Source organism: Aplysia californica, unplaced genomic scaffold, assembly GCF_000002075.1.
Source record: "Aplysia californica isolate F4 #8 unplaced genomic scaffold, AplCal3.0 scaffold00123, whole genome shotgun sequence".
Lineage (NCBI taxonomy): Eukaryota > Metazoa > Mollusca > Gastropoda > Aplysiida > Aplysiidae > Aplysia > Aplysia californica.
In genome coordinates, this window is record NW_004797393.1 from 319,104 (window position 1) to 334,815 (window position 15,712).

General features: G+C 40.3%; 1 protein-coding gene across 1 annotated transcript; it reads right to left on the reverse strand.

The window, feature by feature from the left end:
• Positions 1–2,682: 2,682 nt before the first annotated feature.
• LOC101856648 (mitochondrial inner membrane protease ATP23 homolog) lies at positions 2,683–15,314 on the reverse strand. Its single transcript, XM_005096203.3, has 6 exons — positions 14,724–15,314; positions 13,741–13,786; positions 13,128–13,209; positions 9,787–9,921; positions 7,594–7,683; positions 2,683–4,250 (listed from the first exon to the last, which is right to left on the reverse strand). The coding sequence occupies exons 1-6, from the start codon at positions 14,944–14,946 to the stop codon at positions 4,053–4,055; spliced, it is 774 nt and encodes a 257-aa protein (XP_005096260.1). The 5' UTR covers positions 14,947–15,314; the 3' UTR covers positions 2,683–4,052.
• Positions 15,315–15,712: the final 398 nt, after the last annotated feature.

Sequence of the window (15,712 nt, forward strand, 5' to 3'; positions counted from 1 at the left end):
TGTGAAGCGCGTAGAGCTTGCTGTTAAACGGGAATTTGTGCTATACATAATATGCTATTATTATTATTATTATTATTATAAAAATATGTGAGGCAGCGTGGTGAAATCAGGCGCTTGTCAAAACAATGAAATCAAAGAAACCAGCATTTTTCTGGACATTTGGAAATTTTTTAAGAAATTAGGGGGGGGGGGTTGTCAACATATTTTGTATCCATTTAAAAACACTTTTCGGTAGAGAAGTTACTGAAAAACATTGATTAAAGACACAAAAATTGTAAATTTTCAGTTTTCAAGGAATCTCAAGCTATGTAAGTTACCAAATTTTTGCTTCCATTTTCTCCCTAATTTTACCTCTGAAACATGGGGACCCCATCTCTTCAATCACAAATATATCAAATTTTATTCAAGTTAAAAGGGTAGTTTTTTCATTGAAATTTATAGACAAATAAACAATATTTAAGATGATACCAATAACTTCACATGCCCAAAAATTGACGAGTGCCTGATTCCATCGCGTTGTGACACAAATATGTTCAGCACGATCCATCATTTGACAAACTTCATCAGAACCACAACATCAAGGTCTTAGTTCTTTCTGAAGCAAGTTTTACAGAGCAATGAAGTTTGTTTCAAACAAACAGCGATTCCTGTTAAGTAATCATCTCTGTGAACATTGGGAGCTCAATTCCAACACCCCCCCCCCCCCTTCTTTCCAAAAGAAGACATCATACATCAGCAGTGGAATCCACTTTATCTGAGGGACCGTAAAATTCCTCAGTTTTGCCAAGTTTTCAGTTTACAGCGGTTGCTCGAATAGGAAAAATACAGGGGATTTTATTGTGTTATGGTTTACCACTGTTTTTGGAATAATTGTTCGATTTAAGCAGACTCCATGTGCTTTATTTATCAATTTGACTTGATTAACCCTATCCGTACGTGTGTTATACTATCATATCCATACGACGTGTGGAACTCTGGGCCACCACTTTCCAAAGAGGAAATTACTTGTTAATCCGATCTGTACACTTTGCATAGCAGTCTGTCAAAATGATTTTTTGAGAAATACTGAAAGTTTCAAAGAGATCTAACTAGAAGTATAAAATGTGAAGAATTTACCTCGAGGGTACAAAATGACCCCAGGGCGTACAGATAGGTTTAAATATGCACTAGCTCAACACAATTAAACGTTGTAACAACAGCTTATATAGTCACATTTAGCATCAGCACAAACTTGCACAGGAAAAACGAACTTTGCACTCATGGATATCACAGCCCAGAAGCACATGAACATTCTTATGTGTTGGTAGTCCATTTCAGACTTCCATAGACATTCAACATCAGAGGTCATCTCTTCCAGAGACATTCAATATCAGTAGTCACCTCTTCCATAGACATTCAACATCAGAGGTCACCTCTTCCATAGACATTCAACATCAGAGGTCATCTCTTCCATAGACATTCAACATCAGAGGTCATCTCTTCCATAGACATTCAACATCAGAGGTCACCTCTTCCATAGACATTCAACATCAGAGGTCACCTCTTCCATAGACATTCAACATCAATGGTCATCTCTTAGCTATGTAGTAGCCATTGAAGAACACACAGTCATCATATGAGCCACTGCCACTTAAATATTTCAAGATTGAAAAAGAAAAAACTCGAAAAGCATCACATTTTTTCATCCATGTCAACAAACTTGACACCACATAGTTTGAGGTCCCCAGAAAGCGTCTCAATGTAACCAGTCACTCTTTTGAAAAAATATGAGTCACGACACGGTGGAATCAGGCACTCGTCATATTTTGGGCATGTGGAGTTATTTGTATTATTTTTAAACTTGTTCCATTGTCTTGCTATCGGTGAAAAAAAAGCCCATCTATCTTGAATAAAAGTCGAGATATTTGAGATTAAAGGTGGAGTCGCCTGGTTTTAAAGGTAGAATTAGCTAGAAAATGCCCGTCAAAGTTTGGTTATTTCAATAGCTGGATAGTGTGTGGAAACTGAAAACTTACATTTTCTGTGCCTTTAATCAACGTTTTTCAGTAAAAATGCACCCAAAAATGAGTTCTTATTTGGACAACAATGGTGTTAAGCCAAAAAATAAAAATTCGATAAAAATGACCAAACTGGCACAAAAATGCCAGTTTCTTCAATTTCATTATTTTGGCGAGTGCCTGAATTCACCACGCTGCATCACATATTAAATAATGCAGAACTGAGGCCTGCCTCCCTGATCATAAGCAGACAAAACTTTTGTCATCTGATATAAGTAGAAACTATTTGCAGTTTGCTTCTACAACACAATTACGAGTACGGAGAAGATGAAAAGCAGAAACGATGAATATCTCTTTGTGCACATAGGAGGTCTGTTCAGCCATAACAGTAGAGGAGAACATTTGGTCGCTTTTAAGCACAAGGGGGCTATCCCACAAAGTGCTGTTTTGAGAAAATCCAAGGTAAAGTTTTTGTCCCTTATTCAGTTTCTTTAAAACACAAGGAGAGTTTTCTCTATAACCAAACAAATATACGCACCAATGAAAGCAAACTTCTCCTATAGGTAGGGAAATGCCCACTTTTAATGTAGGTCAAGATTTCTGGAAACCCCCGAAATCTGGGTTAGCCTGCTTGTTCTTAAAAGCGACCATTTGTGGTGCAATGGGAACTTTACGCTGGCCCTTATTTTCAAATATATCAATTTTATTGAATAAAAATATGGCATCAGAAGGGATCTGTTTTTACATAAAAGTATACTCTTTTCTCATTTCTGCAAAAATTTCATCTTGAATTATGTACCGTTATTAGGAATTTCAGTACACTTTTTAATTCCCTAAATTAGATGCACCAAAAAGGCTTTGTTTGAAAAAAAAAAAAAAAGCAATATCAAATACAGTGGAGACCGCCTAAAGTGAACGCGCTTTATTTGAACAATCGGTTAAAGTGAACGATATTCTGTGGTCCCGATTGAAACGCTTTTTGATTAAGTAAAAAAATTGTGGATAAAATGATCCGGTTTCATGAGAAATCAGATAAAGGGAACGCCCAAAATGAGTGAAAGCGAAGAACGGACCTACCGTGTCACTGTCGCCATGCTGTGAAAATAAAATTCTTTGCCTCGGGCATTGGCAGACAATCCCAGCTCGGCGTTGGCGACAGCAATCTCAATCAGAAAGCAAAAGCTCTAGTCTTGGCTCGTCCGCTGAGTTCCTCCCCCACCCCACCCAAGACCCATAACTGCACGTAGCTACTGTTTGTAAGCCTCCACCCTACCAAAATGGTTAAACTGAACCTTGGATAAAGTGAACACTTTTTTCCGTTCCCAAAGACTTCGCTTTAGGTGGACTCCCCTGCATATCCATTTTATTGAGGAAAGATTTGGCATCAGAACGGATCTGGTACTAACATACAAGCAATATACTCTTTTCTCATATCTAAAAAAATTTCATCTTGAATCATGTACCGGTATTAGGAATTTCAGTGCACTTTTTTAATTCCCTGAACTAAATACACCAAAAAGGCTTGGTTTGGACAACAACAACAACAAAAGCAATATCAAATAAGTTGAAAATTGGGCTCCAAACGTTCCACACTCAGCCTGGTAGCACACTGAAATACCACACTGTTGACATCCTTATTCTCTCAAGGGACAAATTCTAATCAAGACATAAAAACAAACTCCAAACGCTCATTTCTCCAATCTACAAATAGAATCTCGCCCCTGTCTAAGACTCAAATCACAAGCATGCGGTATCCATTCATCAAGACAAAAAAAACAAACCCTAACATTTCATTAAATTAAATAAAGAAACAATCCAAACGCTCATTTCTCCATGATCTACACATAGAATCTCACCCCAGTCAAAATCTACACGTAGAATCTCACACCTGTCAAAATCTACACATAGAATCTCACCCCAGTCAAAATCTACACGTAGAATCTCACACCTGTCAAAATCTACTCACAGAATCTCACCCCCATCAAAGACACCAATCACAAGCATGCGGCACCCATTCATCAATCCAGCCTACCTAGCCTACACATTTCACGGAGGTCAAACAAAGTCGTAGTAGTTCCTGCCCTGGTCCAGCGCCCTCTTGGCCCGGTTCATGTCCTTGAAGCACCGTCGGCCGTATGGTTCGGTGTCGTTGTAGCATTTGTCGAAAACCTCATCCACCACCAGCATGGCGTCAAACTGTGACACGTTCCGAACCAGCATGATGGACTGGAGAGCTTTGTTCTTAACACACAGCTGGGAGAACAGAAAAATACACAGCTCATGATGCAATAAATAATATAATTAACCGTAATTTAGTCTCTAATGTTGATTTAATTCTGGGGAAAAGCAAGACAAACAGACAGAAACGAAAAAAGGAAAGTAAAAAAGTACATTAAGTTTTAGTTTTTTAGTTTTAGTAGAGGTTTTACGGCACTCGCAACTGCATACGGTCATATGACTGCGTGGGACACCTTAAACATTTTCAGTTAGTAGGAAATTTTCTTCTTCTTCGTTCTCACTCAGTAGGAAATTTTGAATTTTGCTTGGGTGGCGGCCAGAGCCTACTCTTATTGATTTTAGACCACCAACGGATCTTTAACATGTGAGACTTGCACACAGAACCTCCGAGATTTTTCACCTTTGTCCAAGAAGGCTAGGTATAGATCTTTCCTACCAGAAGATCAGGGATGTGGCTGAAAGACAACAGTAAGAAGGAGCCATGGTGTAGCAGTAGAAAGACTGCAGAAAGAGTCAGGAGCTCAGAGGAGGGGACAAAGGAGGCGAGGGGGTGGGGGTAGAAAGTGGAGACGAAAGCAGACGACAGAACATTGCTAGAGAGCAGGAAAGGAGGTCAAACTCAAAGGAGACAATTTTAGAGAATTTTTTTTTCCGCTGCTACCCAGATTCAAGCCCGGGACCTTTGAATGAGAGGCGAACACCTTAACCTCTTGGCCACGAGAGCCTCCATTCCCTGACAATGTCAGTGACATGCACATTAAGCAGATGCGCTGTCGGCTCAGTTGGTATCATGCTTAACCACAGAGTGGAGAGCCTGGGTTCTACTTCCACACTAAGTGTTCTTGAACTCAAGTTGTTTTGTCAAGTTTTCAAGGCTCTGAGCCCATTTTGCTCAATCCTACTGTTTTTGTTCTAGTAAGGTTTTTAGTTTAGTTTTAACAGAGGTTTTACGGCGCTCGCAAATGCATAAGGTCATATGAGCGCCAGAAGATTAGAGGTTCTGAGGTGTTACAAGAAAGTAACAAACATAAAAAAGAAGGAGGGGAGATAAAGACGATAGATCTTTATAGGAAAGAAGAAGCAAACTACACCAGAGCACCCACCAACCACCCACTAGTAAGGTTTTACAGAGCTCGCAACTGCATAAGGTCATAGGAGCGCCAAGGGGTGGATGTCAACAGAGAAGTCCAAACGGGGGAATCAGGCTTACTCTGCTCACCTCTCTTGCCTCAACAGCACAAAGTCTGCTACGACTATCAAGGCACCCCTTGATGTCCATGTTCTACCATTCAACCATATAAAGTATGATAAATTTTTGTATAACAGCATGGGCCGGGAACACAAGACAACAAGACAAAGATAAATTAAATCGACTAATACGGAAAGCATGTAAAATTTCAACATCTACATTCCCCTACTTGGATGAATTGTACATAACAGCTTGCACTAAAAAAAAAAAAAATTAATTCCATCTTTTTAGACAACAAACATCCCTTGTTCCCTCAAATAGAAATATCAGTAAGAAGTAAAAGATCTAGGCTTCTGATCTGTAACAAAGAAAGATACAGAAGGTCATTTTTACCATCATCTATCAAAATGCTTCCATCTTAACCATCTTGTATAAGTATACTTACGACCTTAGAGCATGCATCAAAATAACATTGAGAGTGTATCTAGCTTACGATTATTAAATTGTTTATATTGCTGCTCATTTATATTATGCATGTGATTGTAAGCCTATGTGTGTGTGCATGTGTATGTGTGCGCGCGCGTTTGTGTGTGTGTGTGTGTGTGTGTGTGTGTGTGTGTGTGTGTGTGTGTGTGTGTGTGTGTGTGCGTGTGTGTGTGTGTACATGTGGTGAAACACCAAACCAATGTGCCAGGATCTAGACTATAAAGATGTATCTTGTATCTTGTATCACCCTGGAAAAAGCAGTTCTCAAGAGAGTGACACACATACAAAAGAAGTAGAGGAAAATGACGATAAAAAGAATGAGGAGAGAAAAAGCAGCAGTTCCCCCTATGTTGTTCCGGCACAGTATGAGCATGACATTGATAAATCAGCCCATTTACAATTCTACAGTGCATAAGAACCATGTAATATCCCCCTTTTGGTAAAGGCCTAAAGATACTTCAGTCAGTAGCACTGCTCTTTGGGGGGGGGGGGGGGGGGGGGGGCTGGAAATTTTTACAACTTGTATGTTATTTTTGAAGTACAGACTATTATCTCACTGTTGGGGGGGGGGGGGGGGTGTAAGCGCACCTTCAGACATGTAGAGTGAACGCACCTTCAGACATGGAGAGTGAACGCACCTTTAGACATGGAGAGTGAACGCACCTTTAGACATGGAGAGTGAACGCACCTTTAGACATGTAGAGTGAACGCACCTTTAGACATGTAGAGTGAACGCACCTTTAGAGTAGGACATGTAGAGTGAACGCACCTTTAGAGTAGGACATGTAGAGTGAACGCACCTTTAGAATAGGACATGTAGAGTGAACGCACCTTTAGAATAGGACATGTAGAGTGAATGTACCTTTAGAATAGGACATGTAGAGTGAACGCACCTTTAGAATAGGACATGTAGAGTGAACGCACCTTTAGAATAGGACATGTAGAGTGAACGCACCTTTAGAATAGGACATGTAGAGTGAACGCACCTTTAGAATAGGACATGCAGAGTGAACGCACCTTTAGAATAGTCATTGTGACATAGGCCTAACGAACATATCACGAGACTGACACCTCACGTGACTTCACGCAAGGCGCGAGTAAACTAACTACCACTCTTTCGCTGGAGCCGAAACAAGTAACATCGGCTAACCAAGGACTAGCAGAAGACCAGTAGGTGGGGCCCCACCAACATCAGCTACATCTAGATCTACTACCGCAAGACTCAAGACTCACCTAGTAAGTCATAACATAACAGGGGGAGAGGGGTGTTGAGGTTGGCGATGAGGGGTGGGAGGTTACGGTGGTACAAAAAAAAACCTCTACTAAAACGGACAAGATCCTCACCAAAACTCTTTATTTTGTTTCTTAACCCTATCCGTACGTCATGTTTTACTATCGTATCCATACGACGTGGGGAACTCTGTGCCACCACTTTCCAAAGAGGAAATTTACTCGTTAATCCGATCCATACGCTTTGCATAGCAGTCTGTCAAAATGATTTTTTGAGAAATACTGAATGTTTTGAGAGATCTTTGTACTAGAAGGATTAAAAAATGTAAAGAATGCAACCCAGGGGTACAAAATGACCCCGGGGTGTACGGATAGGGTTAAACTTAAACAGCTTTCGGTAACAAAATATATTTCCAATATTAATGACAAAATCTGCAGCCACAAAAAGCTTACCTGATGTCTTTCTTTGATGTTTAGCGGTGTCATATCCCCCGTGGCAAATGCTGCTGCTAAAGAACAATGGTTCATGTTGGCGGCCCGGATCTGGCGACGAGGAAAGAAAACTGACTTGACATACAAAAAACAAAAGAGTAATTACTGTTCTTTTTAGTTTCAGTAAGAGTTTTACGGCACTTGCAACACAATAAGGTCATAATAGAGCCGAAGAATTTAGATTATGTGTTACAAGAGAGTAACATACACAAAAAAAAGGAGGGGAGATAAGGACGACAGATGTTTGATAGGAAAGAAGGAGCAAACCACACCAGAGCACTGTTTAAAACTTTTTTTTCTGAAAGTGTTTTACGGCGTTCGCAACTGCATAAGGTCACATAAGTGCGCGGGACACACTAAACATTTTTTTTTTTTAATCAATATTTTTTTTCAGTTGGTAGGAAATTTTTAATGTTGCATAAGTGGCAGCTGAAACCTACTCTTATTGATTTTAGACAACCAAGGGATTTTCAACATGCGCAACTAGTACATGGGACCTCCGAGATTTTTCGCCCTTGTCCAAGAAGGCTAGGTGTGAATCCTTCCTACCAGAAAATCAGGGGTGTGACTGAAAGACAGCAGTAAGAAAGAGCCAAGGAGTAGCAGTAGAAACCCAGCAGAAAGAGTCAGGAGCCCAGAGGAGGGGGTAAAGGGGGTGAGGGCAGAAAGTGGAGACGAAGGCAGACAACAGAACATTGCTAGAGAGCAGGAAAGGATTTGAAAGAGGACAAATTCAGAGAAGAACATTTTGCGGTCGATACCCGAATTCGAACCCGGGACCTTTGAATGAGAGGCGAACACCTTATAACCTTTAGGCCACGAGAGCCCCTGTATAAAACTCGAAAGAAAAGCATGAAACAAAATCTTGCTCTATTGAGAAATGAAGAAAACCATTAATGAAACGTACAGTCACACCTGGTCTAGTGGCCACCTGCACCAGTACCATGCTGCAGTGCCAAGGCAGAGCGACGTATCTGCATTTTTTATGATTTTGAGTTACGTTGCGCTGCCATTGGAAATATGGGCATAGCCCTTCAGTTACATCTGTTTGCCATAGTGAAATATCCTACTTGTAGTGCAGATACGTCTTCCTGCCTTTGACACAAAATGCAGAATGGGTATAGGCGTCCATTTAAATGAAGATGTAAAATTTTTGCAGATATGTCTGTCTGCTTTGGCATGGCAGCATGGGTCTCAACTCAGAATTTTAATAGAGGAGGATCTTTCCGCGTGATCAAGACAGAAGACCATTTTCGCGAGACACCCATTATTATTATACTGTTTAACCCTAGAGTGCTGAAATAAAAACCATCAATTCATCAATGGACCAAAGTAAGGTTATTTCATACCAATTTGAGGGTCTAGAAGATAATTTCAAGTAAAAGAGTGGCTGTACCGGAGTTTAGCATAGGAAATGGCAATAGTGGAAATCCGCTAAATAGCGGAATATTGAGACCCATGCAGTACAAAACAACCACATCCCATTCTCCTTCCCCCCCCCCCCCCCCCCCCCCCCCCCCCCCCACCCCACCACATTTTAACATTTTAAAAAGAATACCAAAATGACACCTATTAAGACGCCCAACTGACTAAACCAAACAACTTTTCCCCTTGACAATGGGTAAGCGACCATCTTGAATAATTCCAACTGTATACACCTCACAAAACGTCTACAGTTATAGGCAATGACCAAAAAGCATTCAAAGTGGTTTTTTAGTTTTAGTAGAGGTTGTCTCTAAACAAGGAACAAGAAAAGAAAATCAATGCATGCGAAATGAGGTGTCTTCGCAAAACCATCAACGTCACCAGAATCAGAGAAAGCATAAGAAGTGCAACCATACGTCTAAAAACTGGAACACCACCAGTAATAAAATTTATATAGCGTCAAAGAGTTTGGACATCTAATCAGAATGCCCCAGAAACAACTAGAGGCTAGAGCTTAGATCACCCAAGAATCTGGCTTCAAATCAAGAGGAAGACCACAAAAGACCTGGCGGGATGGGGTTAAAAAGGTCCTGGAACAACATACCAATATATCTGTCACAGATGCTACACACCTAGCACAAGGCCGAAACCTGCACCTCCCCTCGACATCCTAAGGATACCAGAGGGAGGACAAAGTAAAAGAGTAAAATAAAAGAGGCTGGTTCTCACCTCGGTGCAGGCAAGATGTCTTAGATTTTCAAAGTCCACTTTGGCGCGGCAGAAGTCAAAGGCGTGGAGCAGCTCATGAGCCAGAACGTTGCAGCAGACGTCTCTTGTGTTCACGTTGTTCTGGCACACCACAACCTGATTCACAAAACAGAATAATACATTACATGATGTGTTAACTTGTGAAAGTGCCATAATACATGTGTTAACTTGTGTAAGTGCCATAATACACGTGTTAACTCGTGTTTGATTGATTGATTGAGTAGGTGTTTTATGGCACTATCGACCCAATTTTGGTCATTTAAGTGCCAATAACTTGTGCAAGTGCCATAATACATAATGTGTTAACTTGTGCAAGTGCCATAATACATAATGTGTTAACTTGTGCAAGTGCCATAATACATAATGTGTTAACTTGTGTGAGCACCAAGACGTAATATACTCCGTAATATGTGAGGCAGCCTGGTGAAATCAGGCACTTGTCAAAAGAATGAAATCGGAGAAACCAGCATTTTTTCCCCATTTTTCACAATTTTTATCGAATTTTTGTTTTTAGGCTCAGCATCTTTTAGGTCCATTTAAAAACCCATTTCTGTGAGGATTATACTGAAAAAAGTCGATTAAAGGCACAAAAAATAAATGTAATTTTCCAATTTTCAAGGAATCTCAAGCTTTGGAAGTCATCTAACTTTGGCAGCAATTTTCTAGCTAGTTAAATCTCGAGAAACCAGGCGACCTCACCTCTTCTCAATCCCAAATATCTCGACTTCTATTCTAGACAGATGGGTATTTTAAAAAATTGAAAGCAAATGGATAAGTTTTCAGATGATACCAATAACTCCCAAAGCCCAAATTTTAACGAGCCCCTGGTCTCACCATGTCCTGACACATACAGTTTGTGATATACAGTCACACTTGCTCTGTGGGTGGTTAGCAGGTGCTCTGGTGTGGTTTGCTCCTTCTTTCATATCAAACATCTATCGTCCTGATCTCTTCTCCTTCTTTTTTGTGTTTGTTACTCTCTTGTAACACCTCTAATCTTCGGCACTTATATGACCGTACTGTGTTGCAAGTGCTGTAAAACTCTTGCTTAAAAAAAACCCTTGCTCTAATGGCCACCAGTCGAAGACAATCAACTGTTACAGTGACCACCTCCCACCTTGCATTTTTTTTAAATAAATGTGAAGAGTGCTGACAAAATGAGTTGTTTCTCGGATTCAAGCCTTATTGAAATAGATACATCACGCTTATTATAGGTGAAGTTTTTACAGTTTAGAAGTATGAAATAACAAAAAGCAGGTTATTCTTAAAGAATATGGCATCAATAAAAAATCTACAAATTTGACCCTAGTGTCGATTTTTGGCCAATATCTCCATTTGTGGATTGCGAGAAGTAACTCATTTTGTCTCTCATATCATAACACTGACCCCGTGGTTTTAAGCACCCAGCGTAATTTAGCAAAATTTGATCTTTTTTTTTTCATAATTTCTGATTATTTTCCTTTATTATTTGTTAAAATTAACAGAATTCCATAATTTCACGTTTTTGGGCTCAGTTTGCATAATTTCATAATTTTTTGGGGTATAAAACCGCGGGGACAGATAATAACACTGGCCAGTATGCACACCAAAGACAACCACTTTTCTCTTCCACCATGGGTGGCTTTTAGTTTTAGTAGAGGTTTTACGTCGCTCGCAACTGCATTAACTCTTATCCTGCGTCTGTGCCCAGATGCGTATCTTATCAGCAACCGATTACGTCGGACGTGCCGGGCAGGCCGCCGGGGTCACTCAGTGTGTACTGTTGATGTACAGCGCGCGCGCCGGGAAATGTGTGTTTTCGCCATGAATACAGCGGGATTGTGTTAACCGATGATGAAAATAATGCTCTATCCTTCATAGCTTTCTATTTATAAAGTGTTACAAACACATGAATAACCCCCTCTCATAGCTGATAAGACATTACGAGTAGTTACACCCATTCGAATAACCTTCCTGGACGCTCTCGTTGTTATGAATGACCTGAGGTTCGAAAGGGGATAATTTAGGTCAATTTCCGAATGTTTTGCACTCAAATTGTTCTTTGTACCTGCACAAGGGTATTCAAAACTATCAAACAAGCTTATTTTTTATCAGGTAGTATCATTTCATACAAAATCAAGCTCATTTGAAATATTTTGTATAGATAAATGGAAGTCTTGTTTCCTGACTATCCTTTCGAGCTCCTCATGTCTAAGTGGATCAATTTCTTCTATAATTTCATTGGACGAACATCTAGAGCTATCAACTTGGCATGTTTTGAATGAGACGTATGCCTCGATTACGAACCAACGCAGGCGGTTCTAGAAGAAGGCCACAAACGCACACAACTCAAGCAGACTGACGCACACACACTTGACCTGCATGAATGGGGATCCGACTCGGGACCCGTATGACACGTAAGAGGATGCGCACTGCGCGTGCGCTGAGCCAGCGGCTACACTGATTCGGGACCAGAACGCAGGCGAGGTGCCAAAATAGGCTATCAGGCTACATAAACCAGGCTCCCGCAGGATGAGGGTTAAGGTCATATGAACGCCAGAAGATTAGAGGTGTTACAAGCGAGTAACAAACATGTAGTTGTTGTTGTTTTCAAATCCCTTTAGCTGCGAGCATTTCGCTCTTGGCAGCGCAAGGCCTCCCTCAAGTAACTATATGTCCTTGTCATCTGGTCAACGCCAGAGTAGAGCAGGCTTTGTAAGTCTGTAGGTGTGTGTAGCAGCCTGAGTCGATGAACTGTCAGGTTTGGGTAGCGAAAAAGTAACATACATAAAAAAGAAAAAGGGGAGATAAGGACGAAAGATGTTTGATGGGAAAGAAGAAGCAAACCACATCAAAGCACCCGCCAACCACCCACCACCATGAGTGGCCTTCTTGAACAATTTCGACTGTAGATAAAGCTTACCACACAAGGCATTCAAATCCCTCTCAACATAGTAGGTTAACTAAGTATAATAACATTTTTTCACAAAGAGCTAGTACAGTCTTATTTTCCTACCAAGGGTTCACAAGCTTTCAAAAGGCAAGACTATCCCATTCCCATTCACTTCAAATGACCATCTCAGCAGCTAATAATTTCGCATGTGAATATGGAAAGGATGTTATAGTAAAAATTTAAACAAAACAGAAAGAAAAATATTTGTGAGGCAGCGTGGTGAAATCATGTCCTCGTCAAAATAATGAAATCGGAGAAACAGGCATTTTTCCGCCAGTTTGGATATTTGTATCGAATTTTTTCTTTTTTGGTTTAACCTCTTTTAGGTCCATATTTAAAAAAACACACCTGTATGCTACACACCACCCACCTGCATGGATTTGGGATCAAATCCTCCACTCACTTTCTCCAGACAAGTTTCACACGACACGTGTCGCTCCATGTTCACAGGACTGGGGATGTCGACAAAGAAATAGGTTCATAGTTTTAGTTTTAGAAAAAGTTTTATGTCATTTGCAACACAATAGTAAGGTCATATAAGTGCCAAAGATTAAAGGTGTTACAACAGAGTAACAAACACAAAAAAGAAGGAGGAGGGGAGATAAAGATTAATACTTAATAATATGAATATTCAATGCTGGCCAATATACACATTCGCACACACACACACACAATACACAAACAGACATACACACACACAGACATACACACACAAACGCACACAGACATACACACACACACAAACGCACACATACAGACACACACACACATATACACACACACAGGGGGTGGTGGAGAGCAAAGCCTTAGCAAAAAGGGAAACTTTTACTTAAAACAAATTGTTACCTCAAAAAAGTAATGCTGCACCTTTACGAAAAAGAAGACAGTGTTCTAAACAAACTTAATTTGCCACAGTCATTATGATTTTCACTGAAAGTCTTCACATTTTTACATAAAACAAAATTATTTCCAATAACACAAACCAGCCATGACTTTCCAGAGCTCCAACCATCAGCTTCACCATTGGATCTGTAATGAGAATAATACATGAAAAAATGTTACTGAAGTACATGATCATTACCCTGGACAACAATTTTCACTCTCTCTCTCTCTCTCTCTCTCTCTCTCTCTCTCTCCAGATGACCCATCACTTGTAAATAGTGCTGAACTAGAATGAAAGACTTCTATAAAATTAAAATGCACAAGACTTATGAAAATAAACATACATACGAACATGGGGAAACACCTGCCTCAAAAAAAACCCCCAAAAAAACAAGAGACGAAAAATACCTGCTGCTGCTCCTTAGCAGATCAGCAACCTTGAAGCTTGAAACTTTCAGATCTATGGTTATGCAAGGACAACATGTCAGGAGCAGAATGCAGCTGATACCTACAGGTCCTCACAATTAAGATCTAGATCTAGCCTAATTTTAAGAACATTAAGGCTCGCCACAAGCTCACATCGGGGTGGGGTTGAGAATAGCGGGTCATGGTAAGAATATCATATGGTGACCAAATCGGCGATTTTGTACTTTCGCTCCTTAAAGTCAGGAGTAGGGGGGTTTCAGCGGGGCTTGAAATGAAGGTGGGGGAGGGGGGCATGCCCCCATGAATTTTATCCTTAGAATTTGTTGTTTTGCAGTTAGATTGCATCCATGCTCTTTGTGTAGCCTATTTCAAATAGTATTTGGTCATCAAGACTTCTGGATTTCTTCTCTGGATGTAAACAAATGGATCGTGGACTTTACTTTAAGTGACGAACGGAACTACGATCACCACCAAATCTAATAGGCAAAACTGCTGGGAGTTTTAGTTTTTAAACATAATTCTTTTAAAATGACCACTATTGAAACATTAACAAACACGAACCACATGTTCCATAGAGGGAACGTGGCTCTCAGTGTCCTGAATTAACTTACTTCTTGTAGAAGTGACGAAACAAGTATTTGACATTGAATTGACTTACTGCTTTGCATACAAGATCTAACATTTGTTATGCACTTGAAATGGTTCACATCCTCGTGGTAAAACACTCTGTTGAAGAACGATTTGGTTTTCTTTTTTCCCTCCCTGTCGGGGTAAAAGTAATAACCGAAGTCTTCTTCATCTGTGATCGATCCTTTCTTTTGAGATGCTTCTTTATTATCTAGTTTCTCACTCTCAACTTTCGTCTCACTGGGCGCTGCCATCTTGTTCCAGGGTAGACTACTCTAGATTCTAAAAATCTAGGTTCCAAAGAGGCTGCAATAGTACAAGAGGTTGCAGCTGTGACGTCGCCCACATAAACTCACTATGGCTGTGCTGCAAGGACCCTACTGTTTTAACCCCTTGCTGAGCCGGCCCACTAAGCTCGCTTTGACGCCATTTTTGAGAAGATTAGAAACAGTTCTGTCACCCTGTGCGTCCCACGCAACGCCTAGGTCTTCTTAGAGTTTGAAGCTCAGTTCAGTTTCATTTTAAGTTTTCTTTTTGCTTGCTGTTGTAGTTTAATCATAACATACACGCTTACACAATACCGCACCGGCTGACCGATTCTGGGAAACATAAATAATATGCACTTAAATGCGGACTACAAATGTATAAAGTATAAAGAGATGTAATAATTATACGAAGTATTGTTTGTTTTTCCCGGGTGGGGCAGGGGAGGGGGCGGAGGGAGACAAAATGAGTAATTGAGTTTGTTAAGAAAAGGTACAATTTCATTCTTACAAAGTGGATTGCTCTTATGTCGTGTTGTCTCTATTAATATAACCTTCTGCTGAAGCAAAGCCAAAGCCTAATAGAGCACGAAGGGAGTTAATACTGGGTTTACCAATTATTTAATATATTAATTCGTTATTGCCTCAAAATGCGAAATAAATTGTTGGCTGGGATACTGTAATTTTAAATCACTTAGGCCTATTGTATGGATCCGGCGCGCACACCCAAAGAGCGTCGTTTGATATCAGGCACAAA

What these genes read in the sequence shown, in the direction of transcription:
- LOC101856648 (XM_005096203.3), bottom strand. Translation starts at nt 14,946, where the DNA reads ATGGCAGCGCCCAGTGAGACGAAAGTTGAGAGTGAGAAACTAGATAAT. An exon ending in TTGATCCCAAATCCATGCAG is followed by an intron (nt 9,922 to 13,127) that starts GTGGGTGGTGTG and finishes TTTGTGAATCAG; the next exon opens with GTTGTGGTGTGCCAGAACAA. An exon ending in GACATCTTGCCTGCACCGAG is followed by an intron (nt 7,684 to 9,786) that starts GTGAGAACCAGC and finishes CCTCGTCGCCAG; the next exon opens with ATCCGGGCCGCCAACATGAA.